The following is a 27465-nucleotide window of genomic DNA, read 5'->3' as shown; positions in this document are numbered from 1 at the left end:
TACTACTTTGCCCAACTGTAAGATTCTTTGATGATTGCACCAGCACCCCATAATATGTTCTAAAAAGTGAAAAGATTGGTTTAAATTTAAAATAAAAGTTAAAATATTTTATTTAAATTTAATTATATAAATATTAATCTTAATATAAATTATACCCAACTTGATTGGAGTTTGGATATGATTTTTAAAAAATTGATAGGATTATTTTGGATTACTATTTATTAAATAAAAATATTTTTATTAAATTTAATTATAAAATAAATATTATTTTTTAATAGTAAATAATGAACTTAGATCAAATTGAGTTAAAATTGGTGGGAAAAAAAAAAGCTTGAATAAAGAAATTCAAGTCATGTCTTGACTTAAGTTATGCACAAATCTTAAGGATTAAGTTTACAACAACAATTACACAAACAATTACAAGTAATACATATTCAAATTAATTATAATAAAAATGAAGCGTTACAGAGCACAACCTAACTAATATCTGAAATATATTTGGAACAAAATTAAAATAGTTTCGAGAAAGACTCAAACATAATGAAATTGAAGTGAATCCACATATATTACAACGCTTCAACCTTATTATTCTATCTTTATTCATCATTTGTGTTTATACATAACAATCATCCTAAGGTGGAATAATATAAAGATCACAAGTAATTTAAATATAAAGATGTAGAGAGACCTAACTTAAATATAAAGATCACAAGTAATTTAAATAATGTAGATTAAGCAGAGCATTTGATAAGCAGTATCGACAGTGCAAAATTCAAAGAGAGTGACGTCCACAAAATCCCTTTTTATAATATTACAAGTCTAACTCCCGACTTTTACTTCTCTCAAATGCCCATTTACTTTTAATCTTCTAATCTTGGTTCTGGGCTTAATTTGTTTTGGAGCCCCAATAGTTATGAATGTAAAAAATATGTTTATTTTAACTAGTAGATGGAACAAATACCACAATATTTTCCAGGCAATAAATCTCGAATCTGTTGGAATAATTTTGCTTTATAAAAAAAATGTGTTTAAGTTTTCTGTTTAAATAACTTAAGTTTGTAGAATATAACAATTTGGATAGTGAAAATGAAAGTGAAAAAGGCAATGGTAATAAATACTTCAATGGAATAACATATAGAAAGAGGATGTGATGGACGAAAACAAGGTAGAAGTCAGATTAAGCCAATACTACTTCACTATCTCTTGATAGTTTCCATTGCAGCCCACATATATTGAAGCTGCTTGTATCAATAAACCCATCCCTTTCCACAGCACCCAAACACTTAAAATTACGGATGTCAGAGGTCAAGAAAACCTCGTTTTGATTAAATTAAAATGATCAAAAATTAAATTAAAGCACTTTTTAGCACACGAGTTTATATTTAAAACCCTAGTAATATACTTGCATTTATGCATTGTCAATAAATCAAATAATATTACTTTTGATACGTAAAACATTGCACAAATTAAGAATTATTTTCTTTGGACGTCGCACCGAAGAATGACCACTAGAGTCTAGCTCTTGTCTTAGCAGCATTGACTATTCATTCAAAAACTCATTTCATGGGTTTGAATCATAAGTGATCTTATTTCTATCTGTGGTATGTGAGTTGACAGTAATTTGCTCTTATTAAAAATGCATGAACTAATTGTAAATATACTAAAAGAAAAGAATGACACACTTTCAAAGCTTTATCTTCAAACTTCATCCCACGATGCCTGAACGAGTAAAATCATAACTATTGAAGAGTTTTGTGTATGGAAAGATTTAAACTCATAACCTCTAGAACATGAAAGATGATGGGTGCAGGATGATATCACTTGCAGTAAAATGAGCCATCAGACCGCGGCCCAACCGCCCACATTCAAGGACAATTTATGCCAAAGCTTTGCTCTTAAAATTGCCAATAGTTCGGTCCAACTCAAAATTCCAGTCATTACTCACCAGTTTGATCTCTGCCATGAACGGATTGAATCTTCCTGCAATTGAGATAACAATACCATATAAAGAGAAACAAAATTGCGAATAACAAGATAAATTTCAAATGCTGATTTGATTGCTATTTTATTTTCGGTACAGTAGAAGTGTAGGAGTGAAAAAAAAATTGCAGATGCTAAAATGCGAACCTCATGCTTACTGAATGTTGTAATCAACACCAATAATGGAAGTAAAAATGATCACAAAGCAATAAGAAAGAAAAAATAAAAATACAGATTTTATTTGGAAAACCCCTATCGGGAAAAACCATGGGCAGAATAAGAAAAATTCACTATGTTGAAAAACACACAAAATGAGAAGTTTGATTACACTTATTAAACAACCCTATTATAATCAATGCCTAATAGAAAAAGTATACTCCTGTACGGATTCAACTTGTGCGGCATGGTCCTATTTTACCTATGGTGGAATGTTGAACTTTGGTAATCCATCACATCCATGGGTCTGAAATTGTGCCTTGAGACCTGCATCAGCCTCTCTATTTTATTTCTTTAACAAATAACGAAATTTGAGTCACACATCTCTAACACTAAATACTTCTGCCTTGAACCATAATTTTAACACATAATTGGTAATGGCAATAACTACGCAGCCGGTCCCTATGGTTCCAGAAAATTGTTAAAAACGGTAACAAACTAGTGCAAATAAAACAGAGAATAGAAGATTGATCGAGCATGAAACCCTCAATTCCATTACTTGTTCTTAAGCTACTAGCAATAATCTGAGATAAAATTAAGAAGAATAAAAGATAGGAGATGGAAGAAAAGATGATAATATCTAGGGCAAGAAAGAAACAGCAATAACATACCAAAGAATCAAAAGTCTGAACCTTCAACAACAAGCAATTTTAACTGTGTTATCAAGATGGAGAGCTTTACCTCTGCCATGTAATTCTCTGGTTTTGTAATGATAATGATTGCCTTTTTGCCTATGTTACTCAAGGTCGGGCGTGAGTATCGGATATAGATATGTTTCTAATACAACCATCTTCAATGTTTTAAAAGTTTTTCATGTATTTGAAGGAACCATTCTTATGTCAGAATATGAGTCAAACACGGATGGTCCAAGAAAAATCAAGAATCAGATCAGCATAGATTTGTGCCCTTGAATGGAATAGCCGCTAGCAAAACTTAGTTCCAGCAAGAAAAAGTAGAGAATTACCAAATAATAATCCACAAATGGTCATCATTTTTGTGAATCTAACAATATCCCATTGCAGTAATGCATGGTTCCTTCCCCTTTTATCTCATTATTAAATAAATTTAAGATGAGCACTATCTCATCAGTTACTGGCACAGGCCATCCTTCAACTGAGAATTCAAGAACGAGCCCATCAACTTCAATTAAACTACAGCCTGCAACTTCTTTTCTGATACCTCTTTCTTTCATTAAGGCTCTAATCCTCTTCGCATCATCAAATCTCCCAGCTTTGGCATATATTTCACACAAGTTAATATAAAATGCATGATTCCTCGGTTCCAGACCAATCAAATACTGTGCTACCCTTTCTCCTAATACTAAGTTCCCATGAATCTTACAACCTCCAAGTAATGCTCCCCAAACAAACACATCTGGCTCCATTGGCATACTTCTAACAAGCTCTCCTACCTCTTCAAATAACCCGGCTCGACTGAGAACATCAACCATGGAAGCATAGTGATGAAGTTGTGGTTCTACTGAATAAACACGCTTCATCATATCAAAACACCAGCGAGCTTTCTCTACCAGGCCAGAATGAGCGCAAGCTGACAATAACCCAAGAAATGTGACGTGATTAGGCTTCACTAGCACGGCTTCCATCTCTTTGAACGTGTCAAAAGCCTCTTTACTATAGCCATGCAATGCAAATGTAGAAATTATAGCAGTCCATGCCAAGGTATCCCTTTTAGGCATCTCTTTAAAAACCTCATATGCCCTCTCAACACTACCACATTTACCGTACATATCAACCAATGCTGTTCCAATCACCACATCACATTCAATATCGCTTCTCCTTAAGTAACCGTGTATCCATTTCCCGTGATCAATTGCACCAAGGTAAGCACAAGCTGAAAGTACACTAGCTATTGTAATTTTATCCGGCTTAGCCTTATCACTACTTGAATTCTGCATTTCATGGAACAATTGCAAGGCCTCTTTTCCCCTCCCACCCTGAACAAAACCCGTTATCATCGAATTCCAAGTGATAATATTCCTCGTCTCCATGCTTCTAAACAATTCTAATGCCATGTCAAGATTCCCACCTCTCAAGTACCCAATAATCATCGAATTCCAAGAAACAATATCTCTTTTCAGCATTTCATCAAACAACTTCCTGGCACTGTTCAAAAACCCACATTCCGAATAAAAATTTACCAAAGAATTTTGAATGTAAACGTCAGAAAACAATCCAAATTTAATGGCTTCTCCATGAATGCTACACCCTACACGACTATCAAGCCTAATGGCGCATTCCTTTATAACAAAAGGAAACGTAATGCAATCCGGTGAAATGCCATCAAAAAGCATTTGTTTGAAGAGAATAAAGGATTTTAAATTGTGTGTATTATCTGCGCCGCTGATTTTGGAAGCGTAGGCTCTAATCATGATGTTATATACAGAAAGTGTTGGGTTCTTTATGAATTTGAAAACACTGGTGGCGTAGCAAAGAGAGCCGGACTCTGAGAGGGCGGAAGCGAAGAGGAGGCGAGTAATGAGATATTCTTGATGGGGTTTGGGCAGCTTTGGAGAAGTTATGATGTGGGCATGAATTTGTTTGAGCTCTTTCAGACTCTTGAACTCTTCGATTAAGCGAAAGATGGTGTTTTTGAGATGTGGGCATTTAGGTTCCACCATATTTTAGTCCAGAAAATGGAATAGCATTGAGATTCAACGTGCACAATACGTAAAACACATTGTCTTCACTGCTTAAACTTCGCCTGTCGTCAACTGAGCCAAGGTGTAGTGGTAAAAGAGCTACTTTCAGATCCTGGTTTATCTGGATTCTGGAACCTGATACGTTTTAAATTTATGCATAAATTAATTTTAATTCGATATAAGTATACCTAAATTTGATTGTAATTTAACTTGGTAATTTTCCTCCCAAGGCTTGCAAATTTTTTTTAATTTAGGTTAAGAAATTCACAATTATTTTTTTATTGGGGTTTAAACTTGTTTTTATTAGTAAATGTTCGCACATAAAAGATTTGAAATTTTTTTTATTCAACTTAATCATTAAAAACCATATAATTCAAATCTCAATATGAATAAAATTGTCAAATTTATAGAGTAACTTACACTTAAAAAAATTCAAGCTTCAATGCAAGAAAAGGTTGCCAAGTTCAGTTTCAATATTGGAACAATTGCCAAGTTCCCAATCTAATTTAGACATGAAAAGAATTCAAACTCTTATTAAAAAAATGTCAAGTTTAAACTCAAAATAATGATTTATCCCATGATTTAAATGTTGTATAAAATTATATCAATAAAAAAAATTTGATTTTAAATAAATTGCACATATTTAGGGAAAATATATATTTCATTCAAAAAAATAAATATATAAAATTATATAAAATTAAATTAAATTAAAATTTCATATAAAATTATCTAGAATAAAAAATTATGTATAATATGAAAAAAATTGTTTTCAAAAGTTTAATTTTTTTAAAAACAAATGTAAGAATCTTAAAAGAAAGCTTTACAAGGATACTTGGTATCATACTAGAATCTTTCATAAAGCTTTTTAGACAAAATAATTGTTTTAAAATGTCGATTATTATCTTATACATTGTTATTTATAAGGATACATTGGTATCATACCATATTCTTACATTTGTGGATTATTATCATACCAGATTATTTTTTAATTATTTTTTTAATTATTATTTAGCTTAATACATATAATATATAATATTATTTATTAAATTCGATTAATTATCGCATTTCGAACTCAATTAACCATTAACCGTAATTCTAAAAAATCTTTAACTAACCTCTAATTAGATTAGATCAGTTAATTAATTGATTAATCGAATTAGATCAGTCGATTAATTTGATTTTAATTGAAGTTTAAACACCCCTACCCTTAATGACACTCCTCCTTGTGGAACTTTTTTCTCTACTAACTATGGATAAAATAATTATCTTTTAAATATTTGTGAAAATTTTAAAAAATTTATTTAAATTATTGAAAAGTAAAAAACAAATAAATTCGATTGATATTAGAATAATTTAATATCTTGCATATGATAAATAAATTTTAAATATTTATTAAATTAAATTAGATCAACCAATCAAATAAATTAGACTAGAAATCAACTGTTTCATCAGTCTAAACAAAAAGATTAAAATTAAATCGTGAATCATGATTGAATCATGAATCAATTGGATTAATTTATTTCTATTTTTAGCTCAAATTAGGAAAAATATATATAATAACTTACATATAAATTATATAAAATCAATGAGACATTCACCTGCAGATAAAGGTAGAGGGATTTAGGATTAATAAGGTTTGATATTTGAGTTTCAAAGTCTTACCGTATATTGATGTTATAAGAATTTTTTTTTAATTCTTAATTCGTTTATGTTGTAATAATTTTTTTAAGGTAATTGTATTGTAATACTTGATTCTATTTATTCATATAAACTTTCAAAACATATAAATATAAAATAAACTTATAAAAATATTTTACCTTCAAAAAATTATAAAAAGATTTTATAAAATAAAAAATAATATATATACAAGTTCATTTTTTATAATAAAAGAATTTATAAAATATATAAATATTTAATAAATTTTATAATTTTATAATATATATGTCGAAACCCTTTTTTTATTTTGAAAACAATGGGAATCAACTTTTAAAACCAAGTATGGAGTCGCCACCAACTTTTTGTTTAAGTGTGATTGAATCACCTAATAAAACATTTTAAAACAATTCTGGTTCACAAAAATTTAAAAATGGGTTCGGGAGTCGGTTACGCATGAGGAAGGGTTAGCACCCTCATTACGCCCACAAATTGGTACCAAATTGATTTGATGCTGTCCTTATATCAAAAATTTAAAAGAAAAGATTTTTCGAAATATATAAAAATGTTTAAATAGTTCGAGTTAGTGATCGAAAATCTTTCGTTTCAAAGATATGCGGTTTTATACCCAGTACGATTGGATATGATCCTTTACACCTTTAAGATGCGATCAATTTTCGACTTTTTGAAAAATTATAAAAGAGGTTATCTAAATATTTGGTTTTTCGGGAAAGTCATACCCAGTACAATTGAGCACGACTTTTCCAAATTCCCCAAACACTAGATATTGCCTTATTTCGAAATTTTGAATAACAAAAATTTAGAAATTCATTTAAAAACATGTTTACTTATTTTAAAATTGATGAAATATTTAATACATTGTAAAAAAAACATATGAAGCAATATACTCAAAATACAAATAACTTTGTTTAACAATATGAAACAATATACTCAAAATACAAATAACCTTATTTAATAACCATTGTAAAAAACAAAACTTTTAAGCATGGAAAATGAATAATTAATATAAAGTATCTTACACAATTATAACACAAAATAAAATGATGTACAAAATGTGCATAAAAAATGAAGAACTACATAGTATATATAAGTTGACACATTTACATAAAACTTGGGATATATATTTATTGAAATAGTTATTATAAAGTTCAAATCAAATTATATATAAAATATTTAAAACACAAATTTATTCAAAAGATGATAATTCACAAGATAATTTAAATAAAATATTAAATATGAAAGTATAACAATATATGATATAAAATAATATACAAAATTAATTTATGGAACCTTTGTATACAAATAAATATTGGCTAAAAAAAATAAAATAAGATTAATGATACATAAAATGAGGTAAATATATGAATTATATAAGTAAAATATATGTATAAAAAAACATGAGGAAAATATGAAATACAATAAATTATATTATTAAAGAAAAGTTCTTAAAAATATTATATACATAAATAATTTTAAAAGAAGATATATACATAGAAAAATATTTACAAAAAGTTATGTGAAAATAATAACCTATATCATAGTAAAAATAAATTAAAGTATACCATATACATGTGGGAAAATGTTAGAATTAATTATATGTCAAAATATTATTTAATTGAAATATGAATTATAGAATTAAACATAACTTATATACGTAATAATTTTAAAAACACAATTGTATGAGTTCATTTTAAAATATATATATATATATATATATGTATAAGAATATCTTAGCTTTAATAATAGATGCAAATTAAATATAAAATAAAAAATATGTTTATTAATAATAATTTAAATAACACAAAATATGTGAGATTTTTAAGCAAGAAAGATGTACGAATAAATTTGAAAGAGATTATATCATGTGATTTCATTTAAAAAATAAATATATATATATCATGTAGACCAAAAAAATAATTAAATTTATTCATAATAATCTAATGTTAATAATATCCATGGAATAAAACCAATTATTATGATGCATATACATGTACAATAACATATAACACATTACATAAAATAATTTACAACAATATGAAAATTCGATTATCCCAAATTACAACAAATAAATAACCAATAACAAATAGAACAATTAATATGAACATTGCAAATAATATAAATGAAAAAAAAACAAAAATAAATAAATAAATATCTACATATTAATAAAGTATCTCAAAATATATAAATAAATAAATTCAAATCCAAAACTATGATCAAAATCTAATGAATTATTTAATAAAAATTTAAAGTAGAAATGAAAAGAATATATTATAGCGAAAATATGCCTCAAATAATAAATGGGTTTGTATTTAACATGCATGAATTTACAGGGATTAATATTGGAATTATCCCCGATCCTGAAACACTGCATAGAGACAGGGTTAAAATGCAAGTTGATGCAAATTTTATGGAAAATTTAAAAGGAAACCTAAAACGGAACAGTTACAAGAAAGACTTAATCATAATGTAGTGCAAAAAAGGAGGGGTCTTCTGCATAAATAAACCATTTTATGCGCACAAGGATGGATCTGGGTCTCCCAACGAGTTAACGCGCGGGTTACTCTTTCCCCTTGAAACGGTGCCGTTTCAATATCAGGCCATTTAACCTTCCTTTCCCCATTCTTTCCCAAAACGCAGCAAGTTCTTCTAAATAAAAAAAATGCTATCAGCCCCAATTTCTTAGGGTTTCATTTAGCAGATGCTGCCAACTATAATTTGAGTCATGAAATCAATTTGCCACCTTAAGGTTCCTCCCTTGTCTTCAATTTCAATGAAGCAAAGAAAGTCCATGGCGAATTCACGAAGTAAGATCCCTCCCTTCTTTTCTTTTTTTTTATTTTCAAATAATGGAAGATTGAAAAGAAAAAAAAACAGAATAGAATGGCTCAACCGAAAGAATAAAAAAAAATTAATAAATAAATAAAATTCAAAATCACCTTTGCAACTCTGTTTTTGAAATACTTTTTCTAGTATTTAGTATACGTGTATTTGTATATTCTGTATGCGTAAAAAAATGGAGTACAAGACAAGGCTTTTTATAGCCTAGATTTACAAAGAAAATGAAATCCCATTTTCATCGCTGTCATCTTCTGTAAAATTTGTTATCACTCTTCTTGTGTGTTCTTTGCAGGTACGGCCGTACAGAGAGACCTGGTGACGTGGAGGCTGAACGCAAGGGTTTCTCGTGTGAGACCAACCCTGGTGCCGTTCCAGCTTGTTCCAGACTCTTCTGGAATTCACAAGAAGCTGAAACAATTTTGGGTATGTCGGGCTTCGGGCTTTGGGTTTAGAATTATTGGGTCATGGGTTAGGGATTTATTTAGGCTAATTTCTATTGAATTTTGAAAATTTAGAATTTGGGTCAGACATTATGTAATTGGGTTAAAGGGTTTTGGGGTGTTTGGTTAGAAAATGGGTTTATTTTATTTTTTGGCCCAAATATTTGTATTGGACTTTTAATTTTGGGATTTTTATTATTTTTGTTTTATTTTGGTTTTGGGTCTTGATGTAAGCCCGGGCAAAAATGGACCATTACAATATACTTAATCATTCATCAATTAACCGTCAATCAATACCGATAACGTGACACCTTTTCCTTGGTTTGGTATACAACTTTTTTTCTGGTGAAAAAATAATATTATATCAAATTAAAAATATCAAAAGTACTCATTGCTCTGTCTTGTTGAAAAATGCCTGAAACTTCATTAGGGACCGAACCAAACATTTGAAGACTTAAATTCCATGTAAAACCCAACTTGGCCAAGCAATCCACTTGAATTCCATTTAAAACCCAACTTGGCCAAGCAATCCACAATTGTAATATCTTCTCTAAGTATATGTCGCAACCACCATTCTTCTTCGGTTCTCAAAAGTCATCGTACCCTTCGAGCCACTGTGAAGCCTAAATCTTCCCCACTGTTAACAATCAATCAAGGCTTTGATTACATCTGAATTATCAGATTTAATTGTGGCTCGCTTGTAGATACTAAGAATAATTAATATTCCATCTAGAATACACTTAAAATACTTAATAAACCAAAAGAAGAAGATTGATCTAACAAATAAAAGGAGGTCAAAAAACGTTAAATTTGCTATGTTCATGGTTGCAATTTTATTTACAAAGACTGGGGGAAAAAAATAATGAAAGGACACTTTGTTACAGTTGCTGGAGAAATACATGGTAAAAGCGAAGATGATTATAAAGAACCCAAAAGTATGAAATAAAAGTGATGATCTGAAATGAAGTTTGTAAATTATTAAAAAGTCCATGATCTGAAATAAGTTGAAGTCCATAAAGCTCTTAGCCTTGATGGACCGTTGTGGCATTCGTGGTGCAGAAAGAGTGTGGTGTGGTGCAATCCTAAAGAAAGCCCTCAACCCCACGGCCTGCACTAACCTCTCGGTAAATCATGAGTGCTTCTTCCATTACTTGAGCTTGAGCCAGCAACTGAGCTCTTTTCTTCCCAGATGGATGCGTAGAGAGATAATCTTGCAGTGTTGAATCCTTTGCAACCTTTCCTAGTTTCTCATACACTTTGGGAGCAGTTCGAGGATCATAGCCAGCAGATGAAAGCAACAACAGTCCGATGTAATCTGCTTCAAGTTCCATCCTGTAAAAGATGATGATACGGGTTAAGCATTGAGAAGACCATGAGAATGGCATTTGAGTAGCAAGGACCTCGAACTCGGGGATGACTGCCAGAAATAGATATACGTGCAACAATGGGCATGTTGAACTTTTATATATTTTCTAATGCATTTGGAAAACATCATATCTCCATAATCATGTCAGATACTAAGGAAATAATAATTTTGACAAAAAAATCCATTTAATAAATAAAACTAACCTGACTTCACAAATGCAGAACCACACAGCCACAAATAAACCTAAAATATTTCAGTAAAAGAAGTGGATCAAGACTGGAAGCTTACAAAAGTTCCCAACTCTCACTAGATATTGGATTAGTACATGAACTCTTCTTTCTTATTCCAGGGAGAAGGCCCTACCATCTTCTGGTATTGGTCAAACCTATAAAGGCTTTCACAGAATCAGAGATTGGATAGTACTTTTTAAGGAGATTTTCAGGAATTTTTTAGATTTATCATTTCCTTTTAGGATCAAGCATGTTTATTCATACCCTTATTGTTGCGCCTTATCCATGCTATTCGGTCTCATCAGTTTTCCTAAAGTAATTTGTCCAACATTGCATCTGACACATAATTGGATATGGGTATGGAGGTATGATGCTCAAAGTATATGAGAAACTTGTAAGAAAAAATTGAGTGAACTCGGGTGAGATGTATCATATCTGATACTCACTCAAGTCCAGATAACAATAGGATCTTACAGCCTAGGGAAGATTATACTGTAGCATCAAACTACAGATGTATGCATATACACATATAAGCTATGTTGCCTGAACTCTGTTCTTAAAAAAGATATATTTAACACATATCCTGACACAGGTATAAGAATATGATCCCCTAAAGATCTTCCAAATACATGAAAAATATAAAAATTTTGAGCATACCCATTTCCGGTACTCACACCATGCCTCAATGACATATTTCATACACATAAGGTCAAAAAATGTACACATGCATTTAGCCATTATAGTTAGCGTATATAATCTTTCCTATCTTCCAAAAAAAGAACATAGAAAATATATACAAACCTCCGAGAGAAGGGGAGCCTAAAGAAAAGTGTTGACATTGTGTTGACCAGATCAGGCATAATGAACTGATAAAGTATCAATTGTAGAATGCCAAACCACAAATTCTTGGTTATTGTTTCGGCTATATGCCGAGCAACTGCATGCGCAACCTAATCAGATCATCACAATGAAAACATATCATTCAAACTCCAGCAGTGAGAAAATAACAAGCTGAACTTAAAAGCAATGTCTACCTCATGTCCAAGTATGGTGGCTATCTCTGAATCAGTACGAAAATGCTTGAGCAACCCTGTAAAGACCACAATCTTCCCACCGGGTAAACACATAGCATTAACAACAGGCTCATTGATGACCAAAACTTCCCAATTCAATCCTTCCAAGTGAGTCGTTGTCGGTTTCGACATCGACCCTTTCTCTCGACTTTCCTTCCTACTTTGTTGAACCCATTTATCATCAAGAATCTCATCTTGACGAGACCAATTGATTCCCAACTCTTCTTCCCTCCCACTGAATGTCGTCATTACGTCATGTTTAAGTGAAGTCTCCGGTGATGCATACTCCAAATCACTCCATATTTGATCATGGCTCAACCCTTTCTGCAATGAATCGATAATATCTTTGGCAATCAGTCTCACTCGAACGCTTTCAGGGTGAATAGCAGGCAATATCTTTCCCTTAAACTCAGCTTTGAGTTGCTCAAATTGAGTCTCCCCCAACTTTTTCTCCATGTCTTTAGACAAGAGCACGAAATGTTTTCGCTTTGTGTAAGGAACAGTTTCTAGGTTACCAAAGTATACAGTAATCAAAACCCCTGAACCAACCAAGACAACGATCAAAACATTCCTAGGATTTTGAATCCACCTTCGAGGACCCCGCGGCCTAAAATGGTGAACCTGGTGCCGATCCACAAAGTAAAATCTCTTGGAAACATTAGAGAAGGGATTATGATGATACCTAGTAGATATTCCGAGTCTTTGTGAGATAGAAGAATAGGAAGAGAACCCAGAAACCTTAGTAGATGAAATCCAAGAAGACCCAAAGTTGGGGAAGATTATTGATGAGGAATCCCGGAATGGAGATCTCGGAAGAGGAGTTGAAGTGAAACTAGTGCGCAAGCTGTTGATTAAAACCTTTACCCGTCGGCAACATGCCATGACCCTGATGTTGAAATTGAAAAATAGCACAAGTACGAAATACAAGTCTGTTGTGTCTTATTATTTTAATCTAAACAACGTTAAAAGAGGTCTGGAAGGGCATGGACTAATCTGGAATATTTACAGGTTAGTTTACTTTCAATGGTAAACTTAAGGTTCATACAGCTGTTTCTTTTGGTAAAATTATTTATTTCCAGTACGAAAAGTGATGTGCTCACTCAGACGTATCTCGTGACGGGCTCTAGACCTTTCGATGCCCAGGACAGGCTGACTGTTCACAAAATTTTAGTGCGGTATGATAGGCTCGGCCCAACCCGAAAAATAATCTAAAATTTTATTAAGTTTGGTGTAGATAAAAATACTAAAATTTAAATTCGATATGTCCATAATAAATTTTTTTATATACTTTTTTAAAAATATAATACATTAAAAATACTAAAAATATTAAAATAAATATTTCTCAACAATTTGAAAATAAATTTTAAAAAATTTTTATACTTAAATAACACTAACATATGTACAACTTTGCAAGCAAAAATCTAAAATAGTAGTAAAATTAACAATAAAATAAGATTTATACAATATCAAAACAATAAAAACAAAATTGTAGCAACATAATAGTAATATCATTTTTATTATTAGTTTTTTGAAAAAAATTAGGGTAAATTATACCAACAGTCACTCAACTTTGGGGTAGTTGACAAAACAGTCCCCTTAATTTCATTTCAGTCACTTAACTTTAAAAAATAACAAAATAGTCACTAGCGTTATAAAAAAGTGACAAAACAGTCACTGATTAACAATTTCCATTAAGACACTAGCAGGACTGCTGATGTGGCAAGTTAACTAGCTGATGTGGCCAATTAACTTGCCACGTTGTGAAGCAGCTGATCGGTCAAGGTTTGGGGTGGGTTTAAGGAAAAAATCTGAAAGGTTACGTTGGTTTAGGGCAAAACTGTAACACCCTTATACCATGTTCGACTCGAGGAACCTGATATAGGAATAGTACATTTGGTGCCCAAGTAATTCTTGGCTAATTACTATTATATTTGAACATAAAAACAGACAAATCATAAATTTAAATAATTTATATTTAAATCCATTACTACTACTTGGGACATACTTAATTTTTCCTTAAGTACATGTCATTCTATTCAAAATTTTAAAACATACCCCCTTGTTGCTTGAAGATGTGATGAGATGAAGACTCGTAATCTCAAATACAACTCTTCAAAATTTTTGTACCTAATCTGCGCACGGAAACAAACCAGTCACTAGCGTTATAAAAAAGTGACAAAACAGTCACTGATTAACAATTTCCATTAAGACACTAGCAGGACTGCTGATGTGGCAAGTTAACTAGCTGATGTGGCCAATTAACTTGCCACGTTGTGAAGCAGCTGATCGGTCAAGGTTTGGGGTAGGTTTAGGGAAAAAATCTGAAGGGTTATGTTGGTTTAGGGCAAAACTGTAACACCCCTATACCATGTTTGACTCGAGGAACCTGATATAGGAATAGTACATTTGGTGCCCAAGTAATTCTTGGCTAATTACTATTATATTTGAACATAAAAACAGACAAATCATAAATTTAAATAATTTATATTTAAATCCATTACTACTACTTGGGACATACTTAATTTTTCCTTAAGTACATGTCATTCTATTCAAAATTTTAAAACATACCCCCTTGTTGCTTGAAGATGTGATGAGATGAAGACTCGTAATCTCAAATACAACTCTTCAAAATTTTTGTACCTAATCTGCGCACGGAAACAAACCGTACGCTGAGTATACACCTATTGGTATTACTATAATTCAAATACTTAAGGTAAAAACAATATATATACACATTAAATCTTACCACTATTTTACCTTCAATAAATCATTCATGCATTTAAACTTTAAATTTATTCTAGTAATATATATTAAATAGATTTTCTTTATTTTAATTTATATATCTTCTTATTATACCAATATTCATTTCATGCATTTTATCAATAACCATTTCATAAAATCATTATTTCATATATTTCATTTTTATAATCTAATTCAATAACTTATTCTATTCCATATCTAAAACCTTACAACATTAGTCTTTCAATAATTATTTAAACCAACATTTTTCAATAAAAATAATTATAATTAATTCATAAGATTATATTCAACTAACTCCTACACTATTTGATTATTTCCAATTCATTCTATTTTCACTTTTTATTTTGATATCTCAATTTCAATTCACATTTCAATTCATAATTTCACTTTCTCATATTTCCAATAGTTCAATCGATCAATTCTTTTGATTTTCTCATTTCATTTATTCAACTGATTTCAATATCAATAATTCAATATTTTAGCAAATTCGTGAACTTAAGTTCATGCTTCAAATCTCACATCTTAATTCCATTCACAATTTAACTCATAATTTTTTTCTCATATTTTTAATAGTACGATCAATCAAATTTATTTAAGTTTCTCATTTCAGTTATTCACCCTATTAACAAACTCGGACTTTGACGGATACACGGATTCCAACCCAAACATACCAATACGGCACATTGTGCCTAATACAGTACATAGTACCTGATCAGTATACGACACATAAGTGCCTGAAACGACACACGAGGTGCCTGATACGACACACGAGGTGCCTGAAATACGACACATAAAGTGCCTGATATACGACACATAAAGTGCCTGATCGGCAAAGCCGATATATCTCGTACTCTTCCAAATCCTATGGCATGCGAATTATATCCGACTCAGCCCTACTAGTTAATAGGGATTTTAATTCTCAATTCACTTTCATTTCCATTTCAAGATCACTTTTCAATTACAATTTCACATTCAAACCAATATACAGTTCAATTATACATACACATTCACCATTCAATTCAATTCTCGTTCAATTCAAATTCACTTTTCTATTTTCTAATCAATAAACAATTCAATACCAATACATATTTCAAATAATCACATTTCGATTCAATTCAAACTACTTTTCAATCAATACACAATTCACATATTCACACATATTCATAAATTAATTCATTTTTATTTAATTCATATTTTTAATTCATTTTCCAATCAAATTCAAATCACCAATTACTTTTCAATCAATATACATTTTAAATACTCACATATTTTCTTCATTCAATTCAATTTAATTCAATTCAATTCACTTTTAGTTTCTAATCAATATACTTTCAAATATTCACATAATTCGTAATTCAATTACTTAATTCAAATCATTTTTAATTTCCAATTTGTTCACATTCAATTTCAATAGCCATAAATATTTTTGAATCGATTTCATTCAAATCAATATCATCATTTCAATTGCTTACCTAATTTTACTTGCCATGCATTTTAATTAAAATATAACAATTAATAATAAATATATTTAAATTATAGTAGTACAAATCCTGATTTGTTCGATTACTCCTCGATAACTTTTCCTTTCCTTTCGGTGCCAATGCCTCGGGTTCTTTGCTAACTATCAAAGCTTTAAACCTTCAAACCCTAGTTTTTTCATTTTTCTTTTCTTTCCTTTTCCTTTCTTCTTGTTTCGAATGGCTTCTGCTATTCTTTCTTGTGCTTTCTTTCTTTCTTTCATTTCTTTTATATCTTATTTATATATATATAATAGTTAATAATGATAATAATGATAATAATAAATATAATAAATATATTTTAATAACACATATTTTCATTATTACAATTGTCACTATCCAATTTATTTCTTATACAAAAATCTCACAATTTAATTTTATATCTAATAAATATCTTTTACTTGGTAATAATAAATAATAAATATATATTTACTAATTAAATATAAGTATTACAAATGTACATATATTTATTTTTACAATTGTACAATATCATCACCATCCATTTAGCAAAATTTTGATTTATTTTGGCAAAATTTTGATTTATTCATATAATATAATATTTTTAATTTATAACTAATATAAATTACCATATAATAAAATAATTATATACATTATAATTTAATAATAATTAAACAATAAAAATCTTATATTTTTATCAACATTTGCCGCCTCATTTATGGTGAATGGTATATTTCCATTTTGGCCCCCCTTTCTTTTTATTAATCTATAATTCTACTTTTACCCCTTATTCAATTTAGCCCTTTTTCCTAATTTCTCTTAATTAAGCTAAATTCAGTTAATTAAAGCCTAATTAAACACACAACTAGCCTCACAAATATTCCTAATAAATATTTACGAACTCAGTTCACTAAGACAGAGGCCCTATAACTCGCTTTTCCGGTGCCCGTGAATTTTGGGTCATTACAAAAACAACAAAAATTGGTTGTGATTAAGGGGAGGAGAAAAAAAAATCTGCAGAGCTTGATTCTCAGCAATGAAGCACTAAAGCACATGACTTAGTTGTCACGTTCTCCTTCTAAATACCTACTCTTCATTTCAAGATCCTTGACATACATCTTCTTCCTCTCCCCTGATCTCACAACTGCATCTCTGTTTCTCAACTACTTGAAAAAGAAACCATTCAGATCCATCAATTATAGTAATACCATTTATTATCTTTAGTTTTGGGCATTTGCAAAATACTTGGGTTTGTATGAATATTGGAAAGATTAATCAAGCTTTAAAAGTAAAACTAGATTGAGATTGAGTTCCTCAGGTAAACCATTACACCTCTACCTCAAATTAGACATGCAACTAACAAAATTGAAACAAAATGAAGTTTCAAAGAACAATAAACAAAGACTGATAAATTGGGAATATCAATTTATACTTTTAATGTTTCTTAGCAATGGGATCGTCTTTATCGACGTCAGTATGGGTCTGGCTTTGTTTGTGCAAATCACCACCGTTGACGCCAACCACATTGCCGTTACTACAAGGAGGTGACCAGTAAATCAGCCAAGAAATCATCATCGGGGACAAGTTGAGTCTCAACCATATGATCAAAATAATCATCCTCCATCAAAACCTTCTCGATCTCCCCTATTCACGAAGACACCATTGTTTCTTCATCAGGATTCTGGGTCAAACAAGGTTGGGGAGGTGGTTTCATTACCTATTCTGGTTCATTATCTAAGATATCCCTGAAATTGGGTAAGTCAGCCTCGAACAAAAGGGTATCCCAATTGATTTCCTCCATGAAAACCCAAAGATTTATGAAAGGGGAAATTGAAATTGATTTCCTCCATAAAAACCCAAAGATTTATGAAAGGGAAAATTAAAGTCTAACAGGATTTACAGAGGAGGGAACATATTTTTCATCTATTTTATCTCCAAGCATCTCTGTAATACCCTTAACCCGTATCCGTCGCCGGAATAGGGATTTGGAGTATTACCAAAATTTACAGATCATTTAATAGAAATTTCGCTTCACATAACATTCATACCTGAAATCAATCAAATTTAATCATAGTGTCTCTTATGTGAGCCATCGAAGCCCAAGATATATATATCGGGATTTAACCGAGAACTCAGAAATTTTTTTCGAAAATATTTAAATTTTTTTTTCAATACTGTAAGGGGTCACAGGTTGTGTGGCTAGGTCATGTGGTTCACACAATATTCAGGAAGTTATATTCATCAATTCACAAAATAAATAAATCCACAGCATTTTTTATACATATCATCTCTAGCTTAATAAAATTTTAACTTTTCCGAGTTCCTTTATTTTCATATGTATTTCTTTACTTTCCACACTCATTCTTTATGTATAACACACCGGTTATAAGCATACCATGCCATCATACCCACAAGCTAGTGCGTTTGGACATAACTCTTTTCAATTAATCACATGATAAGTCATTTCATAAGATATTGCATAACTTAAAACTTGCCACTCTCTCATGAGCATAAGTACATTTTCATTTGAGCGCTTACCCTTTCAACACATCATACAAAAATAAACATTTTACCATTTAACCAATAGCTTGGCACTTGTCTAAGCATCAACAGCAACACTTGTTAGCATACTTGAACATATTCATATAAATTCAACATAGATAAACTTATTTTCTCATCATATCACACTTGAGTTTATTGCTCGTCTCAACATACATAATTTCCCTTGTAACAACATATTAAATATAATTACGTTTTTACATATCATGATACATATCATTCTTTTGCTGTTTCTTTATAAACATTTATCATTCATTTCATTATATTAATATTTCACGTACCATTATTTCCATATATTTCAGGTATATACCGGTAATAATTCATTTCAAACTCATATTATTTCATATCAGAACTTTACCCCTTGAATCATTTAAATATCAATGGGTACACTTATTTCAGATCAATATCAATAATAACCATAAGTCTACCAATACTATTTTCATATCTCACTTACCAATCTTTGTCAAATTAGAGAACGTCTTACGGAATTGAGTCATTCGTGATCTGAAGCCCGAAGTTTAGCTGAAGCACATAAGTGCTAAACGGAAGCCCGAAGTTTAGCTGAAGCACATAAGTGCTAAGCGGAAGCCCGGAGGCTAACTGAAGCACACAAGTGCTAAACGGAAGCCCGAAGGCTGACTGAAACACACAAGTGCTAAACGGAAGCCCGAAGGCTGACTGAAGCACACAAGTGCTAAATGGAAGCCCAAAGGCTAACTGAAGCTCACCAGAGCTGAATTGAAACCCCAAAAGGGTTAACTGAAACTCATATAAGTTAACGAAAGCTCGTAAGAGCTAAACGGAAAGCAAACACGAGAATTCACAACGAATGCTGAATCTCGGTTTACTTGGGTAATTTACCGTCAATTCATCTTTTTCACTGAAAGATTGTACTCATTTCCTGCATTCCGTTCCTCCGAAATTCTCAGTTTAATTTCATAACTTTTGTACATAATTTACTTATTTTCAACAATTAACATATATAAATATTAATCACCATTCATAAAATAATATTGAAATTTAATAATATTAACAAATGGTCACTAAATTTAGTTATATAAACTCACAAGTTCGATTTTTGTATAATAGCGATAATCATAATTTCATAATAAATATTCCAAATAAAATATTATATCGTTTCTAATTCAACACTTATCGATTATAATCGGGCATGTGATCAATTTATACACGAGTCATTCATATATTTTTTGTATATTTTCCTCCTCTTCCTCTCCATCCACATCCTTAGTATAAACAACACACTTGTAGGTAACATTATCCATAATTTTGACTATCTACTTATGTGAATATTCAAGCTGTCCATCTGTGTCATAGTTACTAAATTATTTTTATCTTGAGCTACAGAAGTCCAAATTAAGATCCATAAATTTTCCCAGAAACTAGATTCACCTATCTTCTTACCATAAAATTTTCATAATTTTTGGTTGGGCCAATTAATACAGTTTATTCATTGAAGTCTCCCCTGTTCTGCTGTCTGACAGTTCCGACCCTTCTTCACTAAAAATTAATTATCTCCTCGTACAAGATTCAAATGATGTTCCCGTTTATTTATCTTGAAAATATACTCATTCAGGATTCTAAATATGTTAATTTAAGCCCTTAATTATTTTTATCCAATTTTTGATGATTTTACAAAGTCAGAACAGGGGAACCCGAAATCATTCTGACCTTGTCTCACAAAAGTTATTGTATCTCATAATTTACAATTCCATTGTTTATATAAATTTTTTTATAAGAAACTAGACTCAATAAGATTTAATTTCATATTTTATTCATCCTCTAATTCCATTTATACAATTTTTGGTGATTTTTCAAAGTTAGACTACTGCTGCTGTCCAAAACAGTTTTAGTGCAAAATGTTGATTTCCATTTTGCCCCAAATTTCACAATTCATACAATTCAGTCCTTGCTCAATTAACCCCTCAATTAAGATAATTTTCTCAATTAATACTTTTCATAAACATTATAAGTTATTTCATAACTATTGAAATTCAGAATTTCCACATAAAACTCTAACTTCAAACTCTTTTACAATTAGGTCCCAAACATTCACTTTCTATTCAATTCTTACAATAAAATAAACATATAAACAATTTAAAGCTCTAATTCCATGCCAAATCATCATATACTTCCAGCACATATGTATAGAAACTTTAATTTTCTTTCATAGAATCAAAAACTAATGATTTCAACAAGTGGACCTAGTTGTAAAAGTCACAAAAACACAAAAATTTCAAGAAATAATCAAGAATTGAACTTAATTGGAGTAAAAATATGAAAAACCAGCTTAATAGAACTCCTCCATGGCGTTTTTCTGATGAGAATGCAGAAAAATAAAGAGAAATCTAGATAATTCCACTTTAGTCCTAGCTTTATTGCTGATTTCATGCCCTTGCCGTCCAGCCCAAATAGACCTTGGGTCTATTTTCCTTTTAAAACCTCTTTCTTTTATCAATTAAGCTATTTAATCATTTCTCACAATTTTGCATTTGATACAATTTAGTCTTTTTTGTTCAATTAACTATCAGAACTTTAAAATTTCTTGACGAAACTTTAATACTAACATATTAACACTCCATAAATATTTATAAAAATATTTATGGCTCGATTTAAAATTCTTGAGGTCTCGATACCTCATTTTCGATTCTAATTATTTTAATATTTATTTTTTTAGTACACTATTCACTATTTCAAAATTTTTCCTAACTTCACATTTAATTTATACTCACTAAATTAATAATATTTCCTATTCATTTGTCGGATTTAGTGATCTCGAATCACTGTTCCGACACCACTAAAAATTAGGCTGTTACAATCTCCGTTTTTTCTCTTCTCCTTTTTTTTCTTCTTTTTTTTCTTCTTTTTTTTCTTCTTCTCTTATTATTCTATTGTATAAACCCTAAATTGCTATTGATATGGCTGTTTAAATTGTTGCTAACCGGTCAGCTGGACGGTTAATGACACCAAGCAAGCTGTCAACTGCCACGTCACTTTACAGTTACGTCTGTAACGGAAAACGGTAAAAAAGACTGTTTTGTCACTTTTTAAAAGTTGAGTGACTGAAATGAAACTAATGTGACTGTTTTGTCAGCTACCCCAAAGTTGAGCGACTGTTGATGTAATTTACCCAAAAAATTATTATAGGTTTTGATTGTATCTATTCTTCTTGATACAATGCTTAGAACTACCCATAGCCCCTCTCAATCTATAAATAGGAGGATAATTCACTTCAATGCATTCGAACCTACATCCTCTTACATTAGGAACAATATTCATAATAATCGAGCTAAAACTCAATCTATATATATTTTTATTTCTAAATATAAGTGTCTATTTAACGAAAATATAACCATCAATATTTATATATATATAAACTGAATATATTTGACTGAAGCAAGTCTTAACATATATACCAGTTTTAATGCTAGCATTGCATTGGATGACAGATTTTTTTTGGTTAATATCATACCAGAAATCTGAGATGTTAGTATTTTAAAGGGAGAAATTTCAAATTAAATTTAAATATATATTTAATTATTTGTATTTAAAGAAATAAATATATTAATTTATTTTTATATTAGATAAACATTATTATTTATATATGTAATATATAAACATAAATTAATGTTATATTAATAATTATGTCAATAAATTATGGGAAAGTGATCAAATTAAAATTATATACATAAAATTGTATATTAAACAAAAATTTATATATGATTTTGAGATTTATTCCTATTTTAAACAATTATATACCTTTGAGAAGTTAAAAGAGACCCACCGTATTTGACGGACTTTCAATTTAAGTCTTTTTCATTTTACAATTTAGAGGTGAATGTGTTCATGAGTTGAGCCAGGTCAAATTTGGTATGAGTTTGGTTTAAGCATAATATTAACATGTTTATACTTACTCAAATTTGACCCGAGTTGAAATTAACATTTATTGTGTATAAAAAATGTCTTGAAATTATTTCTGTTAATTGTAATTTAATTCCAAATAAAATATTTTATTTACAAAATCATAAATTTTTTAAAAATATTAACTCTGTTAAATAGAAAATGATATTTTTAAACTGTAAATGTTAATAATATTTCAATAAGCTTTATTTAAATTTTTGAATAATTAAGAGGTTAAATTGATCAATTTAATAATAAAAAGACTAATCAATTAGCTATTTATATTATAAGGACCTTTTAGATACATTCACCTAATTTGTCCAGTCGGTAGGAAGAAGAAATGAAAAAAGATAATTCGAAAGAAAGAAAAAATATTCTCCTTCAAATTGAAAAAGAAAAATGAAAAAGATATTCGATCATAAACCGTCAGGATGTTCCCACGTGGCAATCTAGAAAGAACCAAGAAAGAGGGAGGCAGAGTGCCCTCATCGTAGAGAGTAAAAGGACGTAGTAATCAATCCATAACCTGAGGAAATCGTTATTCGCCCTCGCTTGACTTTCCAATTGCTCGCCGTCGTCTTAGTCAACCGAGTTGTAAAAGGAAAGAAACCAGCCGCCGCCACCACCACCATTACCTAAAGCGTTAAAAATGGCGGAGCAAGCTGTTAAGCTTCGGTGCCAACGAATCGGCTGCAATGCTACCTTCACCGAAGACGATAATCCCGAGGGTTCCTGCACTTTCCACACTTCCGTATTTATCTTCTTCTTTTTTTCTCCATAGTCTGTGGTTGAGTTTTTAATTTAGTGGATTACATCGTATTAATCAAATTACATGAATTGACCAATTAATTCATAAGCCCAAATCAAAATTAGGTATCTATTCAATCTATTGTTAACTAAATATTACGTTTTGGAATGCAACAATTTGATTATTCCCCCTCCCTTGGGTTATATTTTAAGATTAGGTTTAATTTGGTTAAAATACTAAAGAAACCCTAAGCTGCTTCACTTTTCTTAGATAGGCCCTTATTATGCTTTGATTTGTACGCAAATTAGCTTCTATTCAAATGAAATGTTGATTTAGATTGATGTTTTATTTAGGTATATATTAAATGTTAAGCTTATTTGGTGTAAATAAAAAGTGATCATCTGGGTGTAATGAATAGGGTGACTTATCGAGATAAAGTGGTAAAGTTCTTAGTCCTTTTATTACTTTCAACCTTTGTTTTATTTCTCTTGCACAGTTTACTCTTGCATTATGATGGTCACCTTCGCGTTTTTGAATTTAATGTATTCATAAAGACACTATAGTTACCCATAGACTTGGTTAAATTAATGTCTGCTTTTTCGCCCGATTTCCCTTCTTATGGTTAAAATCATGAGGTTTTCTGTTTCCTGTTATAAACAAATTTGTGTTATACCTCCCTTCCTTGCGGTTTAAGAAATATATCGTGGGAAATTTTGACATATTTTCGATAGTGTGATTATTTTCAGCTGCTATTTATAATTTTTTTCCCCTTCCTAGAGTCAGGGTTTGTTAATCATAGACAATAACTACTTTGCAGTGCCCGTCATGGTTAAGTATGGATTTTGGCATGTTATTAAATCTTGTGAATCCTCCTGATTTTTCTTGTTGTTGTTGTTGTCTTGCATGTTGGCTTGGTTCCTGTGCATGGGCGGATTTATGCAAACAGGGTGTAAGTAGAAATTATTAAAATTAAATAATTTTATTCTTTTCAAAACATCTTTTGCACCTTCAGTTTTAGCTGATAATGCAAACTTAAATTCCTTTTCCAGCCTATTTTTCATGATGGAATGAAAGAGTGGAGTTGTTGCAAAAAAAGAAGCCACGACTTTTCTTTATTCCTAGAAATTCCTGGGTAAGTACCTCTCATAATTCCTTTAGGTCTTGAGCTATAATTTGTGCTTTTTTGAGCAAGTAATATAGAAAAGGATTGAATGTTTGGGGTCCTCTATGGAGGAGGAAGTTCACTGCTCGATAAATTTAATACATTGATTTGCATCTAGCCAATATCATTTTCTTTAAGTTTTCTTTCTATTTTTTTTTTTAATGCAGGTGTAAGACAGGTAAGCACACAACCGAGAAGCCAGTGTTGAATAAGCCAGTAGCTACTAAGACGATTCCAACTTCTAGTCCTGCTGTTACTCTTTCCACCAGTGCAACATCAAAAGAATCCTGCCCTAGGTGCTCTCAGGGTTTCTTTTGCTCCGATCATGGTATTATCAATAGCTCTTCCTCTTTCTGCTTTGCTAGACGATAAAAAATTCTTGTTATTTGCCATATCGAAAAAATAAAAATAAAATGTTATTTAGGTCTCTTACTGTCATGAATATGATATAAATAGGGTACAATGTATTCCTTTCCCTGACGCGTCAAGTGGGTTAAGTGAAATTTCCAGTGCATCAATTGTCCCTCTCCCCAAAGAAAAAAAGAAAAAAACATAGTGCATCATTGTTCTCTTATCTGTGGCATGTCAATTTTGTCTTGAGAGATTGGAACATCTTTGGGGTAGTAACTATGTAATACTTGCCAGAAAAGAATCTGTTGGGAGTCATTGGTTTGGACCATTGTTTCTTTCAGAACCTGATTATGATTGATGGTTGGTCTCCAAGAAAAGTGGAACTTTTAGAGGGCCATGTTGATCAGTTTTGAGGTTTACAGTTTGCAAGCAATAATACCCGATTATTTTATGTATCTTACAAGGTGAAGTCTTCAGAAACCTGGATATGACTAATGGTTGACTTCCAAGGAGCAAAACTTTCACTAGGTTATGTTGTTCAGCTTTGGGTTAAAGCATTTAGGCAGTCCCTGTAAGTCAAATTGCAATTTAGTCCCAGTACTTTGGAACTGAGTAATGTAATCCTTGTAGGTTTGTTATTGGTGCAAAAAAGTAAGATTGATACAGTGTTTATGGAAAAACTATCTACATGATGACGTTGTTTTCTCTTTATTTTGTAAATAATCTGATGACGTGGATTTCTAAAATCTGAAAATAGAGAACCTCAGCATTTAGATTGTTTTTCCATTAACATTGTTTTTTAATTTTACTTGTTTGCACCAATACCTAACTTATAAGGATTAAACTTAGTTTTATATTATATAGTTTACATTGTACTTTTACTATTTCTCTGATTGCTTAGGAGCTTAAACCTCAGTTTTAAGGTTTATTTTTTGCAAGCGGCAAGTGATAATGTCTGAATATTCTGGGTCTTAGAACCTGAAATCATTAGTTATCCTTTACAGTAGAGAAAACTGGTGATTTTGTTTAAAGTATGTTGTTATAGTATCGCATGCAGAGCTGAAAGTTATATACTTTGTAGGTTCACAGCCCAAAGTACCAAACCCTACCCCAGCTGTACTGGCTAAGAGCAGTGCGGATGTTAAGGAGTCTTCTCCTCCACCAAAGAAGATAGTTGACATAAACCAGCCTCAGACTTGCAAAAATAAAGGATGTGGTAAAGTTTTCAAAGAAATAGAGAACCATGAGTCTGCATGTAGTTACCATCCCGGACCTGCTGTTTTCCACGATCGAGTGAGAGGGGTATGCTATATAATCCTCCATTACAATGAAATGTTGCTATTTATTACAAAATTCTAAAAAAAAAATGTTGTCAGCATATCCTTTTCTTAAATTACCATACATCATTCACTTGAATCTCTTTGCAGTGGAAGTGCTGTGACATTTATGTGAAGGAATTTGATGAGTTCATGACCATTCCACCATGCAAGAAGGGATGGCACGATGCCGATCCAGTGCCCTAAGTCATAAGCATGAGGAGGAATAAGTTCCTGTCTTCTTAAAGAGGTTTCCTTTATCTTCTTTCTTTTTCCCCTATTTTTGAACGGACTCTAGGTTATTCAATTACTTACCGCAAGTGTAATCTAGGATATGCAATTATGAATGTGTTGGAAATGTTCTTTTTTGCACTATCTTGCAACCAAAACATTTGAGACTGTTTATTTGTTATTTGTTTGATATGAACATGCTATGGATTCAAAATGTGATATCGGAGTGGTTGATGTCTACAACCCCGAAATTCAAAGAGTTTCCGAAAGGGTTCAGAATTTTGTGCATATGTTTGAGAAACTTTGAAGGACTTGAGTACGATATCTTTTTTTGTTCTGTAATTAAGGTTTTAACCAAGGACTGTGCTATCACCAAAATCCATTTTGCGTGCTAATGCCACATAGTTTTTGTTTTGCATGTTTCGGCATTTTTCCCACAGGGTCGGTCCAGCCAACCAAAATTAAAACA

At 30.9% G+C, this 27465-nt stretch overlaps 3 protein-coding genes and 1 long non-coding RNA gene across 6 annotated transcripts; 2 read left to right on the top strand and 2 right to left on the bottom strand.

Annotated features, from left to right (window-relative positions):
• Positions 1–1355: 1355 nt before the first annotated feature.
• Positions 1356–5441, bottom strand: LOC107930202 (pentatricopeptide repeat-containing protein At5g66520). Of its 2 annotated transcripts, XM_041076964.1 has the most exons (3): positions 2878–5441; positions 2399–2463; positions 1356–1980 (listed from the first exon to the last, which is right to left on the bottom strand). In XM_041076964.1, exon 1 carries the CDS (start codon positions 4832–4834, stop codon positions 3185–3187), a length of 1650 nt encoding a protein of 549 aa, XP_040932898.1. In that variant the 5' UTR covers positions 4835–5441; the 3' UTR covers positions 1356–1980; positions 2399–2463; positions 2878–3184. The 2 variants fall into 2 exon arrangements, with proteins under 2 accessions (XP_040932898.1, XP_016717282.2); XM_016861793.2 differs by lacking the exon at positions 2399–2463 and having other exon boundaries at positions 1357–1980.
• Positions 5442–9123: 3682 nt separating this feature from the next.
• LOC107930273 (uncharacterized) lies at positions 9124–10086 on the top strand. The gene is made up of 2 exons (XR_001693004.2): positions 9124–9333; positions 9660–10086. It is a non-coding gene; the product is annotated as an uncharacterized lncRNA (long non-coding RNA).
• A 498-nt stretch (positions 10087–10584) lies between these two features.
• On the bottom strand, positions 10585–13514 carry LOC107930217 (mitochondrial metalloendopeptidase OMA1). 2 transcript variants are annotated; one of them, XR_005901310.1, is made up of 4 exons: positions 12438–13477; positions 12205–12353; positions 11377–11558; positions 10955–11139 (listed from the first exon to the last, which is right to left on the bottom strand). XR_005901310.1 is itself a non-coding variant. In XM_016861811.2 (3 exons), exons 1-3 carry the CDS (start codon positions 13356–13358, stop codon positions 10890–10892), a joined length of 1320 nt encoding a protein of 439 aa, XP_016717300.2. In that variant the 5' UTR covers positions 13359–13514; the 3' UTR covers positions 10585–10889. The 2 variants fall into 2 exon arrangements, 1 of the variants encoding a protein (XP_016717300.2); XM_016861811.2 differs by lacking the exon at positions 11377–11558 and having other exon boundaries at positions 10585–11139; positions 12438–13514.
• A 9998-nt stretch (positions 13515–23512) lies between these two features.
• Positions 23513–27215, top strand: LOC107930282 (cysteine and histidine-rich domain-containing protein RAR1). Its single transcript, XM_016861901.2, has 6 exons — positions 23513–23939; positions 24883–24885; positions 24986–25068; positions 25266–25426; positions 26531–26751; positions 26877–27215. The coding sequence occupies exons 1-6, from the start codon at positions 23838–23840 to the stop codon at positions 26970–26972; spliced, it is 666 nt and encodes a 221-aa protein (XP_016717390.2). The 5' UTR covers positions 23513–23837; the 3' UTR covers positions 26973–27215.
• The last annotated feature ends 250 nt before the right edge of the window (positions 27216–27465 follow it).

This window comes from Gossypium hirsutum, chromosome A09, assembly GCF_007990345.1.
Source record: "Gossypium hirsutum isolate 1008001.06 chromosome A09, Gossypium_hirsutum_v2.1, whole genome shotgun sequence".
NCBI lineage: Eukaryota > Viridiplantae > Streptophyta > Magnoliopsida > Malvales > Malvaceae > Gossypium > Gossypium hirsutum.
Note: the sequence above shows the minus strand (reverse complement) of the source record. Positions and strands in the feature narration are given on the sequence as shown.